At 51.8% G+C, this 12,930-nt stretch overlaps 6 protein-coding genes across 6 annotated transcripts; 4 read left to right on the top strand and 2 right to left on the bottom strand.

Moving 5' to 3' along the window:
• Positions 1 to 275: 275 nt before the first annotated feature.
• On the bottom strand, positions 276 to 1,760 carry SCP_0107210 (hypothetical protein; the record flags this gene model as incomplete). Its single annotated transcript, XM_027752951.1, has 5 exons — positions 276 to 644; positions 698 to 755; positions 807 to 916; positions 973 to 1,586; positions 1,643 to 1,760. The coding sequence occupies 5 exons, from the start codon at positions 1,758 to 1,760 to the stop codon at positions 276 to 278; spliced, it is 1,269 nt and encodes a 422-aa protein (XP_027608752.1).
• A 170-nt stretch (positions 1,761 to 1,930) lies between these two features.
• On the top strand, positions 1,931 to 2,891 carry SCP_0107200 (predicted protein; the record flags this gene model as incomplete). The annotated part of the gene is made up of 6 exons (XM_027752950.1): positions 1,931 to 2,055; positions 2,116 to 2,179; positions 2,237 to 2,254; positions 2,303 to 2,342; positions 2,395 to 2,518; positions 2,570 to 2,891. 6 exons carry the CDS (start codon positions 1,931 to 1,933, stop codon positions 2,889 to 2,891), a joined length of 693 nt encoding a protein of 230 aa, XP_027608751.1.
• Positions 2,892 to 3,028: 137 nt separating this feature from the next.
• Positions 3,029 to 4,707, bottom strand: SCP_0107190 (predicted protein; the record flags this gene model as incomplete). Its single annotated transcript, XM_027752949.1, has 3 exons — positions 3,029 to 3,585; positions 3,642 to 3,855; positions 3,904 to 4,707. The coding sequence occupies 3 exons, from the start codon at positions 4,705 to 4,707 to the stop codon at positions 3,029 to 3,031; spliced, it is 1,575 nt and encodes a 524-aa protein (XP_027608750.1).
• A 783-nt stretch (positions 4,708 to 5,490) lies between these two features.
• SCP_0107180 (Cell division control protein) lies at positions 5,491 to 7,503 on the top strand (the record flags this gene model as incomplete). The annotated part of the gene is made up of 10 exons (XM_027752948.1): positions 5,491 to 5,541; positions 5,597 to 5,719; positions 5,775 to 6,003; positions 6,063 to 6,191; positions 6,261 to 6,342; positions 6,394 to 6,528; positions 6,580 to 6,697; positions 6,750 to 7,117; positions 7,169 to 7,415; positions 7,471 to 7,503. The coding sequence occupies 10 exons, from the start codon at positions 5,491 to 5,493 to the stop codon at positions 7,501 to 7,503; spliced, it is 1,515 nt and encodes a 504-aa protein (XP_027608749.1).
• A 465-nt stretch (positions 7,504 to 7,968) lies between these two features.
• On the top strand, positions 7,969 to 11,226 carry SCP_0107170 (Uncharacterized protein; the record flags this gene model as incomplete). The annotated part of the gene is made up of 9 exons (XM_027752947.1): positions 7,969 to 8,076; positions 8,144 to 8,236; positions 8,295 to 8,576; positions 8,629 to 8,719; positions 8,775 to 9,778; positions 9,840 to 10,074; positions 10,124 to 10,537; positions 10,599 to 11,061; positions 11,118 to 11,226. The coding sequence occupies 9 exons, from the start codon at positions 7,969 to 7,971 to the stop codon at positions 11,224 to 11,226; spliced, it is 2,799 nt and encodes a 932-aa protein (XP_027608748.1).
• Positions 11,227 to 11,475: 249 nt separating this feature from the next.
• SCP_0107160 (Succinate--CoA ligase [ADP-forming] subunit alpha, mitochondrial) lies at positions 11,476 to 12,906 on the top strand (the record flags this gene model as incomplete). The annotated part of the gene is made up of 9 exons (XM_027752946.1): positions 11,476 to 11,509; positions 11,562 to 11,677; positions 11,733 to 11,849; positions 11,902 to 12,045; positions 12,103 to 12,229; positions 12,285 to 12,446; positions 12,499 to 12,675; positions 12,738 to 12,826; positions 12,880 to 12,906. The coding sequence occupies 9 exons, from the start codon at positions 11,476 to 11,478 to the stop codon at positions 12,904 to 12,906; spliced, it is 993 nt and encodes a 330-aa protein (XP_027608747.1).
• Positions 12,907 to 12,930: the final 24 nt, after the last annotated feature.

The following is a 12,930-nucleotide window of genomic DNA, read 5'->3' as shown; positions in this document are numbered from 1 at the left end:
TTGATGGAGACTTTATTCAGTAGGGCTTTTGCCCGTGAGGCGCGCCACAAATTTCACAGTCAAGCTAAATTGTGTGTGTTCGGTCATATCCTCTGTTCCATGAACGCGAGGATCATTATCAAGAAGCTACAGGTTTCCGACTATTGTGTAGTGCTGTAAGTAAGTGAAGATGCAACCAACGTCCACATAATGAGATATAAAACCGAAGTGTACAGACCAAGGTAGACAAAGCGAGAAGGTGATATTCCATGCGAAACGCCAAGGTCGAAGCTGCTTCATCTTGGAAAGATGGATGTCGGATGATATTTGATCCTCTCGAAGATTCGAAACAAGTTGATGACGAGGTTGAAGCAGTACATCATGAGCCCAACACCGGACAGACAGATGAGGGCGACCTGGTCGTCACATATCGTGTCTCCGGGTCCTTCCTCGATTGAGCTTAGACCGGGAATCGTGGGTCGAGGGAGCTGATTGTACCATGACGTGCTCGAGGGTGAGGCACAGGGAATCAGCGAGGTGAAGAAGTTGTCGAAACACAGCGCGAGCGCGGCCGACCACGCGCAGATGAACACAACTTCGACGAGGGTGTACAAAAGTTTGCCTGAAGTCCGCCAGAGACCCAGTGGCCGACCAAAATATTCGGACTGCGAGACAACCATTACACGTCGGTAGCAAATCAAATAGAGATACGACGCACGTATATCGCTATCACTACATGAACGAGTGTGAGGGGTGCGAAGATAATGACGAGAGTCCTAGAGCAAGCATAAGAAGTCAATTAAACGTCAGCATTTAACATGACCTACGGTGATGAGCCGATAGCACCCATGACATGATACCGTTTCTCTATGACGCGTATTCGTATCGCAAGGGCAAGTGCAGCCGTTGTAAGAACGATATTGACGAAACGGAATAACTAGGGAGTATGAATGAACATCTTGTCAGCACAATAAATGCACTAGAAAGACTCACCAGAGGAACATATGTATTGTGTATCAAATATGTTCTAAAGCGCTTCTTGCGCGGCACCCATGTGTCCCGCTTCTCACCGTCGTCATGTTCTTCCCTTGGTGGGGGTTCCGTGCTATTTTCCCAGAGTGCGTGCTCTCGAGAGATCATGTCTCCGCGTGGTCTTGGAGTCCATGGTGTCTCCCACCCTGGCGTAGCATTCTGCGCCAGGGTGAGCGGATCCGCAGAACGTGTGGGTATATTGAGACGGAGAGAGTTGTGGGTCGAATGTCGATCAGAGGTCGAAGGATCCTCGATATCCCTGCCGTGAACATTTGCAGGGCCTTCCTCTGGAGAGCTCCGATAGTGTGACACGTTTAGCCATGGGATAGACAAGGCGTGCTCCCGGCCATGTCTGGTGTGATGTTGTCTGAATGTGTCGGCGGCAAGGGGACCCAGGGAATCGCTTGGACGATGCCTAGTAAAAGCCCACCATCGAGAGGGACCCGGTTCTTCCGCTGCAGAGGAAGAATCGCGGGAGGTGATGTCAAAGGATCGAGACTGCAGTGTATGGCGGGCGTTCTCGACGGATTGGGGCTCGCCTTCCTTGGGCGAAGGGGGTTCATCGCGTGCCCAGGCTGATGAGAGCAGAGTTAACTCATACGCGTGGCACGGATGAAACCCGGGTACGGACGAGGTGAGGTGACCACTGCCTTGTTTGCTGCATACGCTGCGCATGAACTATGGGCGCTATGCGACTTCGAAGACGATGCAGAGACTGAGGACGGCAGATGAGGGCCATCGGTGGTCATTTGGCAGAGTACAAGGATATGGAAAGGAATAAAGGTGTAGTCAGAGTGCACGCGTGCACAGCTGGCTGAGGGTCAAACATGCTCTAAGCGCCCGTCATCTATTCCCATCCAATTCCCATCTGAGGTTCTCGCCGAGCGACCTCGGCTAACTTCAGGATCGCTCTGCACTAATGGACGACATAGACGCAATTCCTTCAATCTCCTCGGGGAACGTTGGTTCCCGCTTCGTCTCCCAGAATGACATTGAGACCGCGAAAGCGAAGCGCGAAGAACAGTGGAAGGCTGCCTATGCAAGGTAACGTCGATCTCGGACTGTACATGAGTGAATCGATTGAACTGTGTCCGCTACATAAAGGCTTGGGCAGGAACCACCTCCGCCTCCAACGGAGGACGTGTTTGATGGACGAAGCCTTGCAGAGGTGAGTGCTGCAGTCCGTAACTCATTCACCGAGGTGTAACCATGCTCGCCGATACAGAAATTAGCTGCGAATAGAGTAAGCACCAATTCTATTCGCTCAGTGTGTGAGTCTCACGCAATTCAGGCAGCCAAACAAGAAGAATGGGAGGAGCGCAACAAACTAGGTTTTTATTGAGTGGGACATCTGGAGGCGATGGATGCTCATGGGACACTTAGGTAACCAATTTCGGGCTCTGGAAGAGGACGAGGTCCTCTTCCTAGATTCCATCATGGAAAAGCAGCGTGAGGAAGAGCGCATGCGTAAAGAGATGGATGGCGAAGAATTGAAACACTTCAGAGAGTCAGTCTCGCTCTGTCTTCTACTACGTTTTCTCCTGATTGATCTTCACAGAGCGGTTGCCGCACGAGAAAATGAAGCAAACAAGCCACCGGCAATTTCATCTATAGTCGGTACTACGACCAGCGTCCCAAGCAAGCCTAAGGCCCCGGCAGCGGCTCCTTCCGCCAGAAAGGATACAAAGAAATTGCTGAAGGGCGTTTTGGTTAAGAAGAAACCAAGACCTGCCGCAGGCTCCCCACCAGTGACGAACAATCCCAAAACCGAAGGTACTGCGAAGGTACAGTCACAGAGCACTAACGGCAGCGAGCGAAGAAAGGTCGAGGATTTGGAACGGCCTACAAAACGACCAAGACTGTCAGAGCCAGACTCGTGATACACTGTTGTACTTGCTTGTATCTTTACCATGCATCTGATGTATTGATGGATGGATACCCTTCAGAGGGACAAGGAGTCGTACCGTCTGGTCGCAAGATGGTAAATTGCAGGTACAGTACTGGTTTGTATATATACTTATCCCCTCCTCGTAACGGGACTCGGGGTGGGTGTCCATCGGACTCTGTTGAGATCCTTCACTCTCGCCTTAGCAGCCGCACTTCCCTCCCACCCAGCGATCCTCCCCATCGCTTCTGCCCTTCTCGCCGCGGCGGTGCCCATCGTTGTTCGATCTAGCAACCTCTTAGCAGCAGGAGTGAGTCCACCTGGTGCATCCGCCCGCCGCGGTGTCCACGATGGCGGTGGCATTGAGCCGTCTCTCTTGACTCCGCTCCTAAGCGTACGTGATATGCCAGGGAGACCGAGAAGACCAGCTTTGGCACGTAGACTCTTTGCGGCGTCCGAGGACAATTTGTGAGAGATCCGCTCGCGAGTGGACGGGCCTGCAATGTGGAAGGGTGTACTTGGAGGAGGCATCTCCGCCGGGTCATCAGAATCAGAGAGGACACGGGGTGTAGCAATTAGCGTGCCCCATGTCATCAGTTGTTTCACCGCAGCAGGACCTAATTCGGATGGTGTAGGTGAAGGTATTGAAGGAACAAGCGAAAAGGTGTCCATTGATGACCTTGGTTGGTCTGTAGCGTGGAGGTCAGCCAATAACCGCGTGATTAAAGCATGGAATATATCGTACACGGTGTTCCAGCAATGGCAGCGTCAATACGGCTCCGTGTTGGGCTAGGAGGTGTAGAAAGCGTCCCTGAAGGAGTTTCGTCTTGCTCCGGTAGTCGAGTATTAGAGTGCTTGACGATCTTCGGTTCGTTTTTCGCGTCTGCCGCTAACGTTGCAGCTGAAGGGTGGTAAGGTGACTCGTCCGCGTCGGGCGAAAACATGAGAGCATTCCGCGTCTATTGCATAGTTAGTATCAACGTGTTAGACCAGACATATGACTATACCTTGAAGTTCCAGCCTTCCACGCCGGCAGCACGAGTATCTTTCTTAGGTGCCATCACGTCTACTACCAAGTCCTCCACCTTTCCAATCTCGCGCTGAGCTTTCACAGCTACCTCTTTACCCTTCTCTTCGCTCCTCTCTTCTTTACCCTCAGCCGGCTCTGCGTGCTGCACCTTACCTTCAATTGAAGCCGACCCGTCTGTGATCAGCCCTGCAGGAGTGGGTGCCTCTATCCGGAACTTCTCCCTCACACCTGGCCCCGCCGGTGCCTCGATAAGTAACCTCTCCCTTCCCTCCAACATCTTCCCCCTCTGCTCTTCAACTCTCTTCTGTGCTTCCCACGCCCACGCCCATTTCTCTCTCCGTTTCCTGTTCTCGTCTTCGAGGATCTGCGTGAAACTCGAATTGTCCTCCGAGGTGTATTTAGCCTGGAAATTGTCAAGGCTAGTGCTGGTATCGTAACGCGTCCTTTTTACGGGTGGCTCTCCCCGCGGCGTGCGCAACGGCGTTTCCGAAGGACCAGCGGCGTAAGGTGTCTGCGAGGGTGTCTGCCATGGTCGGTCATGACGAGATACGGGTGTGGACAAATCTTCCAAGCGTCGGAAGGATGCTTGTATGAGCTGCGGATCCTTGGAACGCAATGCTTCCAGATAATCGTTGGTTGCGTCCAGATGTACAAGTGACGGGAAGAAATCCCGTGCGATAATGTGCGAGAGAGCTTCAGTGTACTCGTCTTCGTCCAGGACTACCTGACGGTTCAACGAGCGAGAAGGTTGAGAGCTCTCAGACACATTAGAAGCAGACATGCCGGCTGAGGTATCCTCGCGGGGAGTTATCGACCTGGGGGGAAGGAAAGCAACGACAAGGTGACTTAAGCAGTCGGATTGGTCCTTTGGGCCAATTAACCCTAACCCCAATAAAGTTAAGTGTTCGTGTAACTCGTGATTCAAAACAATATTTTTCAAAATAAAATAATACAGAACAAACAAGGGGAAAGGGGGGGGGGGGAACGCCGGTTCCAAGTACATACTTCGACCTCCTTCGCGACACGATGGTCCACCGCCGCGATACGCGGCGGTCGGCGTCAAGAGTTGGTCAAGAGGCATACCCAAAACGAAACACGGATAATCTCTATAAGGACTGTGATTACTTGAACGAGGGCGGATAACTCTAACAAGCGCAACAGTCTCCTAAACTTACGTAACAATTGGCTGTACGATGACCGATTCTCAAGTTCTGAAGTTCATCGCCGCTGGCTATACATTGGGCATTCCCATTAGTAACTGCCCACTCCAAGTATTCCGGATGCTTTAAACCGCAGACCAGTCTGAATATACTAATCGCAACAACATGGGCTTCGAGCTTTGCCGATCAGCGGGAGATGTTAGACTCACCGTTATCATGTAGATGTTTACCATATTGCCTCCTTGTCCTTAGGCAGGAGATGGATAATGGGTTCTAGCTTGACCTACACCACACCGCTGAAGCGTGTTTGGAACTCTTCAAGGACACGTTGTGCCGCAATCGGACGTTACAAATTTTAGTGACGGGACCTGCGCCGCACCAGCGTGGGTTCTGTCTAGACGGCGATGTCTTCTACGGGTGTCGGCGTAACGTTTCATACTGATCCCTTCCCCTGGGTGAGCAGACCGGGTTGAAGAGAGGAAATAGGGATTGAATACGACTCTACCATAGCACACCGTACTACCGAAGCCAAATGTGCGAATAGACGCCACAGTCTCAATCAATAGTAAACAACAGGACCACTCGCGCTCGCTAGCATTTCTTCCTCTCGTTCCATCCCTTGCCGCCATCAAGGTATTCTACCTCTTTCTTTCTGCGTTCCCTTGTTGAGCCGGAGACCGCTTTCCAGATGACGGACTCGTATGTTTCCACTGCCAACGGCGACGCTTCCCTCTCCCAGAACGGCACGAGCAAGATGAATGGTTCCAGCCCATCATTGGCTACGTCGCCCAACGAAGTCGCCGCTTCGCCCATCATACGCAAGAAGCTCATGGGCTTCGTCGGTTTTGCCAATCTGCCTAACCAGGTGCATAGGAAGAGCGTGCGCAAAGGCTTCCAGTTCACCGCCATGGTCGTCGGTAAGTTTTATTCCTCGTGCCAATAGCTCTGACGACATAACACCTCGACTCCTTTGCAGGAGAGTCAGGTCTTGGAAAATCGACGCTCATTAACACTTTGTTCAATACCACTCTCTACCCCCCCAAGGAGCCTCTACCTCCCAGCGCAGAGCGCCCTCAAACGGTTGCTATTGAAAGCATCAGCGCCGGTGCGCATCATCATCACCCCTTCTTTCTCTGTCAATGATGGATATTCATCTCTCTTCTGCGACGTGTAGATATTGAGGAGAATGGTGTTCGGCTTCGTTTGACCGTAGTTGACACGCCTGGTTTCGGCGACTTCGTCAACAACGACGATAGGTATGTTGCAACCTCAAGGCCTCGACCCATGTCGCTCACAAGACCCTGCAGCTGGAAGCCTATCGTGGAGAACATTGAGGCTCGATTCGACTCGTATCTTGAGCAGGAGAACCGAGTGAACCGGCAAAAAATAGTCGACAACCGCGTACACGCTTGTCTCTATTTTATTCAGCCCACGGGTCACTCGTATGCCGCTAATAGTTTGTTGACATCATTTCTGTGCTCATGACGTTTCAGGTTGAAGCCGATTGACATCGAGTGCATGCGTCAGCTTCACACTAAAGTCAACCTGATCCCCGTCATTGCGAAGGCCGATACCCTCACGGATGAGGAAGTGGCAGAATTCAAGGCCCGCGTATGTTTGTCATATAAATCACCTTTTCTTAAATCTTACGAGTCGGCGCAAGATTCTTGCCGACATTGCCTACCACAATATCCACATCTTCCAAGCGCCCACGTACGAAAATGAGGATGAGGAGGCAATTGCAGAGGCTGAAGAGATTGCGAGCAAAATTCCCTTTGCGGTCGTCGGTTCTGACAAATACGTGAAGACACCCGACGGTCGCGAAGTCCGTGGTCGTGCGTATCCATGGGGTGTAGTAGAGGTGGACAACGAAGACCACTGCGATTTCGTGAAGCTCCGACAGATGCTCGTCCGGACATATATGGAGGAACTCAGGGAGTACACCAATGATGTCCTGTATGAGAACTGGCGAACGGAGAAGTTGGTCAGCATGGGAGTTGTCCAGGACTCCAGTGTCTTCAAGGAGGTCAAGTGAGTCTTTCGAGTACACATCTTTTATTCTGCCTCACCACGGTGTTGTAGCCCTGCCATCAGGATACAGGAGGAGCGCACCATGCACGAGGCCAAGCTTGCCAAGATGGAGGCCGAGATGAAGATGGTGTTCCAACAGAAGGTGCAGGAGAAGGAGGCGAAGCTCAAGCAGTCGGAAGAGGAGTTGTATGCCAGGCATCGGGAGATGAAGGAGGCCCTCGAGAAGCAGCGGTTGGACCTCGACGAGAAGAAACGGCGGATCGAGGCTGGGCGTCCACTGACCCCCGAAAAGAATGTCGTAAGTAACCGACTTGACATCCTTTTTGGTGCCATGCTGAATACGGCTTCAACAGACTGGCAGGAAGAAGGGCTTCCTCCGCACTTAGTGTCCCGTTCCATATATGATCTCTCTGGATCCGGTCGCTCTCTCTGTCCTGTCTCTTCGATGTCGGCCATTGCTGGTCTTTTCCGCCCTTGTTTAGATCGTGATATCGTACGCTCCCTGACTCGAAAATGCGCTTGCACCTTTCTGTCTGTTTTTCGTCTAGTGCACCATGAACACACCACCACACTCGTTTACACGGATACCTTTTTTGTCCCGTCACTTCCACTACTAGTACTACTGTGTTTGTTTCGCTCTCTGCGAAGTATTGTTGGGTTGATGGACAGGTGGATCCTTTATGCCAATACGCTATACCATTACAACCTGTCCGAAATCTGTATTTATTTTTTGGGTCGCCCAGTACTCGGTGCATGACATCGCGGAAGTGTGACATGCGGCTACCATACTTGGCTGTCTGAAGAGTGTGGCGGCGTCTCGGTCATCTTGACTGGTTGCTCTCAGGACGACAATGGCTAATGTCCAAGCTGTCTTATCTGCCCTCGATGTCTTCGGTCGCGCCCCCAACAAGGCGTCTCTCGACCAGGCAAATGCATGGCTGCAGGATTTCCAGCACTCCGTAAATACCACTTTCGCCTCTCCATCCCGACGGCATCTGACCATGGCCCCTCCCGCTACTCCACCAGCGAGATGCATGGACCACCTGCAACGTCCTTCTCTTGTCTCCGGATGCTCCCCCAGCAGCTAAACTATTCGCCGCGCAGACGTTCAGAACGAAGGTTGGTGTGTACCCCCTTGAATCACCGTGTGCCCTTTACATCTCTTTTTGACTCCTAGGTCACCTATGATCTTCATGACATGACCATGCCGGAGGACCTTTTCCATTTTCGCGATTCCCTCGTCATGGCACTAGAGAGATACCATACTGGACCGCGTACGATCATCGTCCAACTCTGTCTAGCTGTGTCCGGCCTGGCGCTGCAGCTCCCTGCCTGGGAGGATCCCGTACAGAACATGATCGATAAGTTTGGACCCAATCCCGCTACAGTTCCCGCTCTGCTCCAATTCTTAACAGTCCTGCCAGAGGAAATTACCAGCAATACGAAAATTCCTGTGACTGTGAGTGTTTTGCATCCTGTAGTGCGCTGATCCCCTCCAACATAATGTACAGGACGAGGAGTACAGAGAACGCGCTGCCAAAATTCTTACCGCGAATGCTGTCAAGATCGTGAATCTCCTTTCAATGTATATGCAAGCTACAGGTGGGTGTACGTTCCTCAGCAGCTAGAATTTCGTTGACCGATGAGCTTTTGTTAGGTGTCACAGCTGCTGTTCAAGCACAGATTTTTACTTGTCTCAGCAGCTGGCTTGCTGCAGGGGAGATTACAGCGTCGTCTCTTGCGCAGTCACCACTTCTAGCATTCGCTTTCGAGGCGTTAGCGTCTGACGGGCTCTTCGACGCAGCCGTCGGCGTGATATGCGACCTAATTCATGAAACTCAAGAGATCGATGATAACATGGAAGTTATTGAGATTATTGTCCCAAGGATCGTTGCTCTGAGGCCCAAATTGAACGAATGCAAGGACGATCCAGAAAAGATCCGAGGCTATGCACGTATCTTCACGGAGGCCGGAGAGACGTATCGCAGTCTGCTGCTCCATCATCCCGACACCTTCTTCCCAATCGTCGAAGCCATCGGGGAATGCGCTGCTTACCCTGACCTCGACATCGTCCCCATTACGTTCCATTTTTGGATGCGGTTAGCCCAAACTATCGGAAAGAAGTCTTCTGTCTCGCCCTTGTTTCTGGATGCGTACAAGGCCCTCATGGGCATCATCATCCAGCATCTCCACTTTCCGGAAGATAGCAGCTCTTTGACGGGACAAGAAGCCGAAAACTTCCGCTCGTTCAGACACATCATGGGGGACACCCTCAAGGATTGCTGCTACGTTCTGGGCGCAGACACCTGTTTACTCTCCACTTACAACGTGATCACTGTAGCGTTGTCGCGGCCGAGCGTGTCTTGGCAAGAAATAGAAGCCCCGCTATTCTCCATGAGATCCATGGGTGCGGAGGTTGACCCCACGGACGACAGGGCGGTGCCGAAGATAATGGACCTTATTCCGTCCCTTCCACAACACCCTAGAGTGCGATACGCAGCTCTGCTCATTATTTCCCGCTACACCGAATGGATTAATAGGCACCCTAATTATATTCCTTACCAGCTCCAGTATATCTCTGCTGGGTTCAATGACACCGACACAGAAGTTAATGCCGCCGCAGGTCAAGCGCTGAAATATCTGTGTCAAGATTGCAAGCGTGTATGCACACCTTGTATATTCTCACCTAAAATGGAACTCATACCTTTTTAATCTATTTCAGCACTTGGTCGATTTCTTGCCACAACTTCATACCTTCCTTGGATCGACTGGTTCTAAGCTCGCACAGGACGACAAGATCCAAGTATACGAAGCAATTGCCTACGTGATATCGGCTATGCCAATGGAGCAAGCCGCTCAGTCATTGCGGGCATTCTCCTTGGATATCTTGGCTCAAGTTCATGCAATCGCAAGGAAACCGACTCTCGCTTCGAAGGACGAACTGCAAGCTGTCGCTAGTAGGTTCCGAGCTTGTCCGTGTAAGGTGTGGCTTACATATGTTTCTAGATGGCCTCGAGAATCTCGAAGTTATGCTGGGTGTAATCGACACATTTGGGGAAGAACTGCCCTCCGCTTGCCAGAACAGCTGCCAAGAAGCGTGGTCATTCTTTGATCCGTTCTTGGCGAAATACGGATCAGACTATCACATTTGCGAGCGGACCACCCGAGTCCTCCGTCTCGGTCTCAATTTCTTTGGCCCTGCGGCTCGTCCATTACTGCCTTCCGTACTCACAAGGATGTCCACAGCATTTGAAGTTACTGGCTTCTCCAGCTATCTCTGGATTGCGGGAAAGATCGTGGGCCGCTTCGGAAACGACGACGACACTGCTCTGCGCAACGCCTTCAAAGAAGTCTTTGAGAGATCATCCAAGAAGCTGGTTGGTATTCTTCAACAGAAAACCCCATCCAGTATACCTGATGGTGCGGCGTTAAAACTTTCTGCATCTCAATCTTCACTCATTCCGATCTGTCCCGCTTCAAGTTATGGAAGACTACTTGCAGATGCTGCTGCAACTGCTTGAGTACGCGCCCGACGTACTCTTTCCCTCTCCTGCTTTTCCTATTGCCTTCCGCGCTGCAATGGCGGCGCTGACTGTCATACACACTGATATCGTGTTCGCCGCATTGGACTTCATACGCAACATCCTCACCCATGATTGTCTAACCACGACTTCAACTGCCCCTCCGCCTAAATTCCCGCTGTATGCCGCGGCCATCCGACCAGTAGTTGAGAAGGAAGGCCTGGAATTGTCCGGATACCTCTTGACTGGCCTAGTTGGGGATTTCCCGGAAGACTCCACTTCGATAGTAGTGACGATCTTTCGGATGATGGCGTCTTTGTGGCAGGCCCAGCTGCTATCGTGGTTGCCAGTGGTTCTACTAGGCCTTCCATCGACATCCGCTCCAGACCAGGCCAAGACTCAGTTCATGGCAGACATGAGCAGGTGAGTATGAATGTGTCATATTCGATTGGTAAGCTCACGATCTACGTCGCGTCTAGTGCTATCCGAACGGCGCAATATGACAAGGTGAAATACGCGATAATAACATTGCATAGGGCGTCTCGTAAGGCTCGTGAGAGGAGACGTATCAGTCCGCTGGATACCTGAGAAGATATGTATTGAGTAGAACATAAATGACGATGTATTTCCCGCGAACCCTGTGTGCGGTTACTCATCGAGGTGCATCGCGAAGACTCCGAGAGGAAGCTGCCTCTGTTCCGTGCAGGTTCCGTGTCCAGTGGCAATCCGCGGGCCGATCGAGATTGAGAACGTGCACAAAAACATGAGCAAACTACTTTCGAGCTAGCGTACCTCCCGCTGCTGCACCAGTCGTCCACCCTCTCCATATCTCTCGCCATGTTGTCCCGTGCTGGCCACTATCTGGCGTCCGGTAATCTCACGTCTGTTTTTCTGGGGTATCCTATGACCTAACGCTTCTCCAGCCGGACGTCGGACGTTCTCACAGTCTGCGGCCCGACGCAACTATGAGTCTACTATTAAGAACCTCCTCATTAACAAGGATACCAAGGTGTTGTGTCAGGGTATCACCGGAAAGACTGTGCGCATTCTGTGCACTGTATGTCTCCACCGTGTCGCTGACGTTTCGCGGAAAGGCTACCTTCCATGTGAAGGAAGCCCTAGAATATGGCACCAACATGGTCGCTGGCGTGTCACCGCACAAGGTCGGACAGACTCATCTCGGAATCCCGGTGTTCGGTTCAGTCAAAGACGTGAGTGAGTACTGAGATCAAGCTGTGCCGGTTGTACCGAAGTTATGTTCAGGCGGTCCGCGATACGCATCCCGATGCCTCTATTCTTTATGTACCCCCGCCATTCGCCGCCGACGCGATCCTTGAAGCTATCGAAAATGAGATCGGCTTGATTGTCTGCATTACGGAGGGTATCCCTCAGGCCGACGAGATCAAGGTACGCGTTCTCCGGTCGCGTGTGCTACGTGTTATCCACCCGATTTCGTGAACGTAGGTCATGAATGCGCTGAAAAGCCAATCAAAATCCCGTCTCGTCGGACCAAACTGCCCTGGGATCATCAACCCACTGGGTTGCAAGATGGGTATTCAGCCCGGACACATTCACAAACCTGGCAATATTGGTCTACGATTTTCCTGACCTGGAGAAAACAAAATGCTGACGTGTATGTATATCAGGGATCGTTTCCCGCTCAGGTACCCTCACATACGAGGCTGTCGCCCAGACCACGGACGTAGGGCTGGGCCAGACGCTCTGCGTCGGTATTGGTGGCGATCCATTCCCTGGTACCAAGCATGTTGATGTGATCAAACTCTTCATGGAAGATGATAAGACCGAGGGTGAGTGTCCGTCTGGTGTGACTTTGCGATGCTCAACCCTGAACCTGACCAGGTATCGTAATTATTGGCGAGATCGGTGGTTCCATGGAGGAGGAGGCTGCTGATTATTTGGAGAGGTACAACAAGACTCGTGCCAAGCCTAAGCCTGTCGTCAGTTTCATAGCTGGACGTACTGCACCTCCGGGCCGACGCATGGGACATGCAGGTGCTATTATATCGGGTGGAAAGGGTAAGTGGCTTACTACTGTAGTTTTGCTGAGCATTTTCTGATTAGTACACCAATTTACATAGGTGCCGCGTCAGACAAAGTTGCTGCTCTCGAGAGGGCCGGTTCGATTGTAACCGCCAGTCCAGCCGAGATTGGCCCAGTACTCTTGAAGGTGTGTTCGGAGGAGCGAATCACCATTTATATGCTGATGGGGCCCCTCCTCAGGCTATGCAAGATGCTGGTCTCGCATAGCGTTTCAGTTAACTTCGTGAATTC

Source organism: Sparassis crispa, assembly GCF_003851025.1.
Source record: "Sparassis crispa DNA, contig_000000F, whole genome shotgun sequence".
Classification (NCBI taxonomy): domain Eukaryota; kingdom Fungi; phylum Basidiomycota; class Agaricomycetes; order Polyporales; family Sparassidaceae; genus Sparassis; species Sparassis crispa.
Note: the sequence above shows the minus strand (reverse complement) of the source record. Positions and strands in the feature narration are given on the sequence as shown.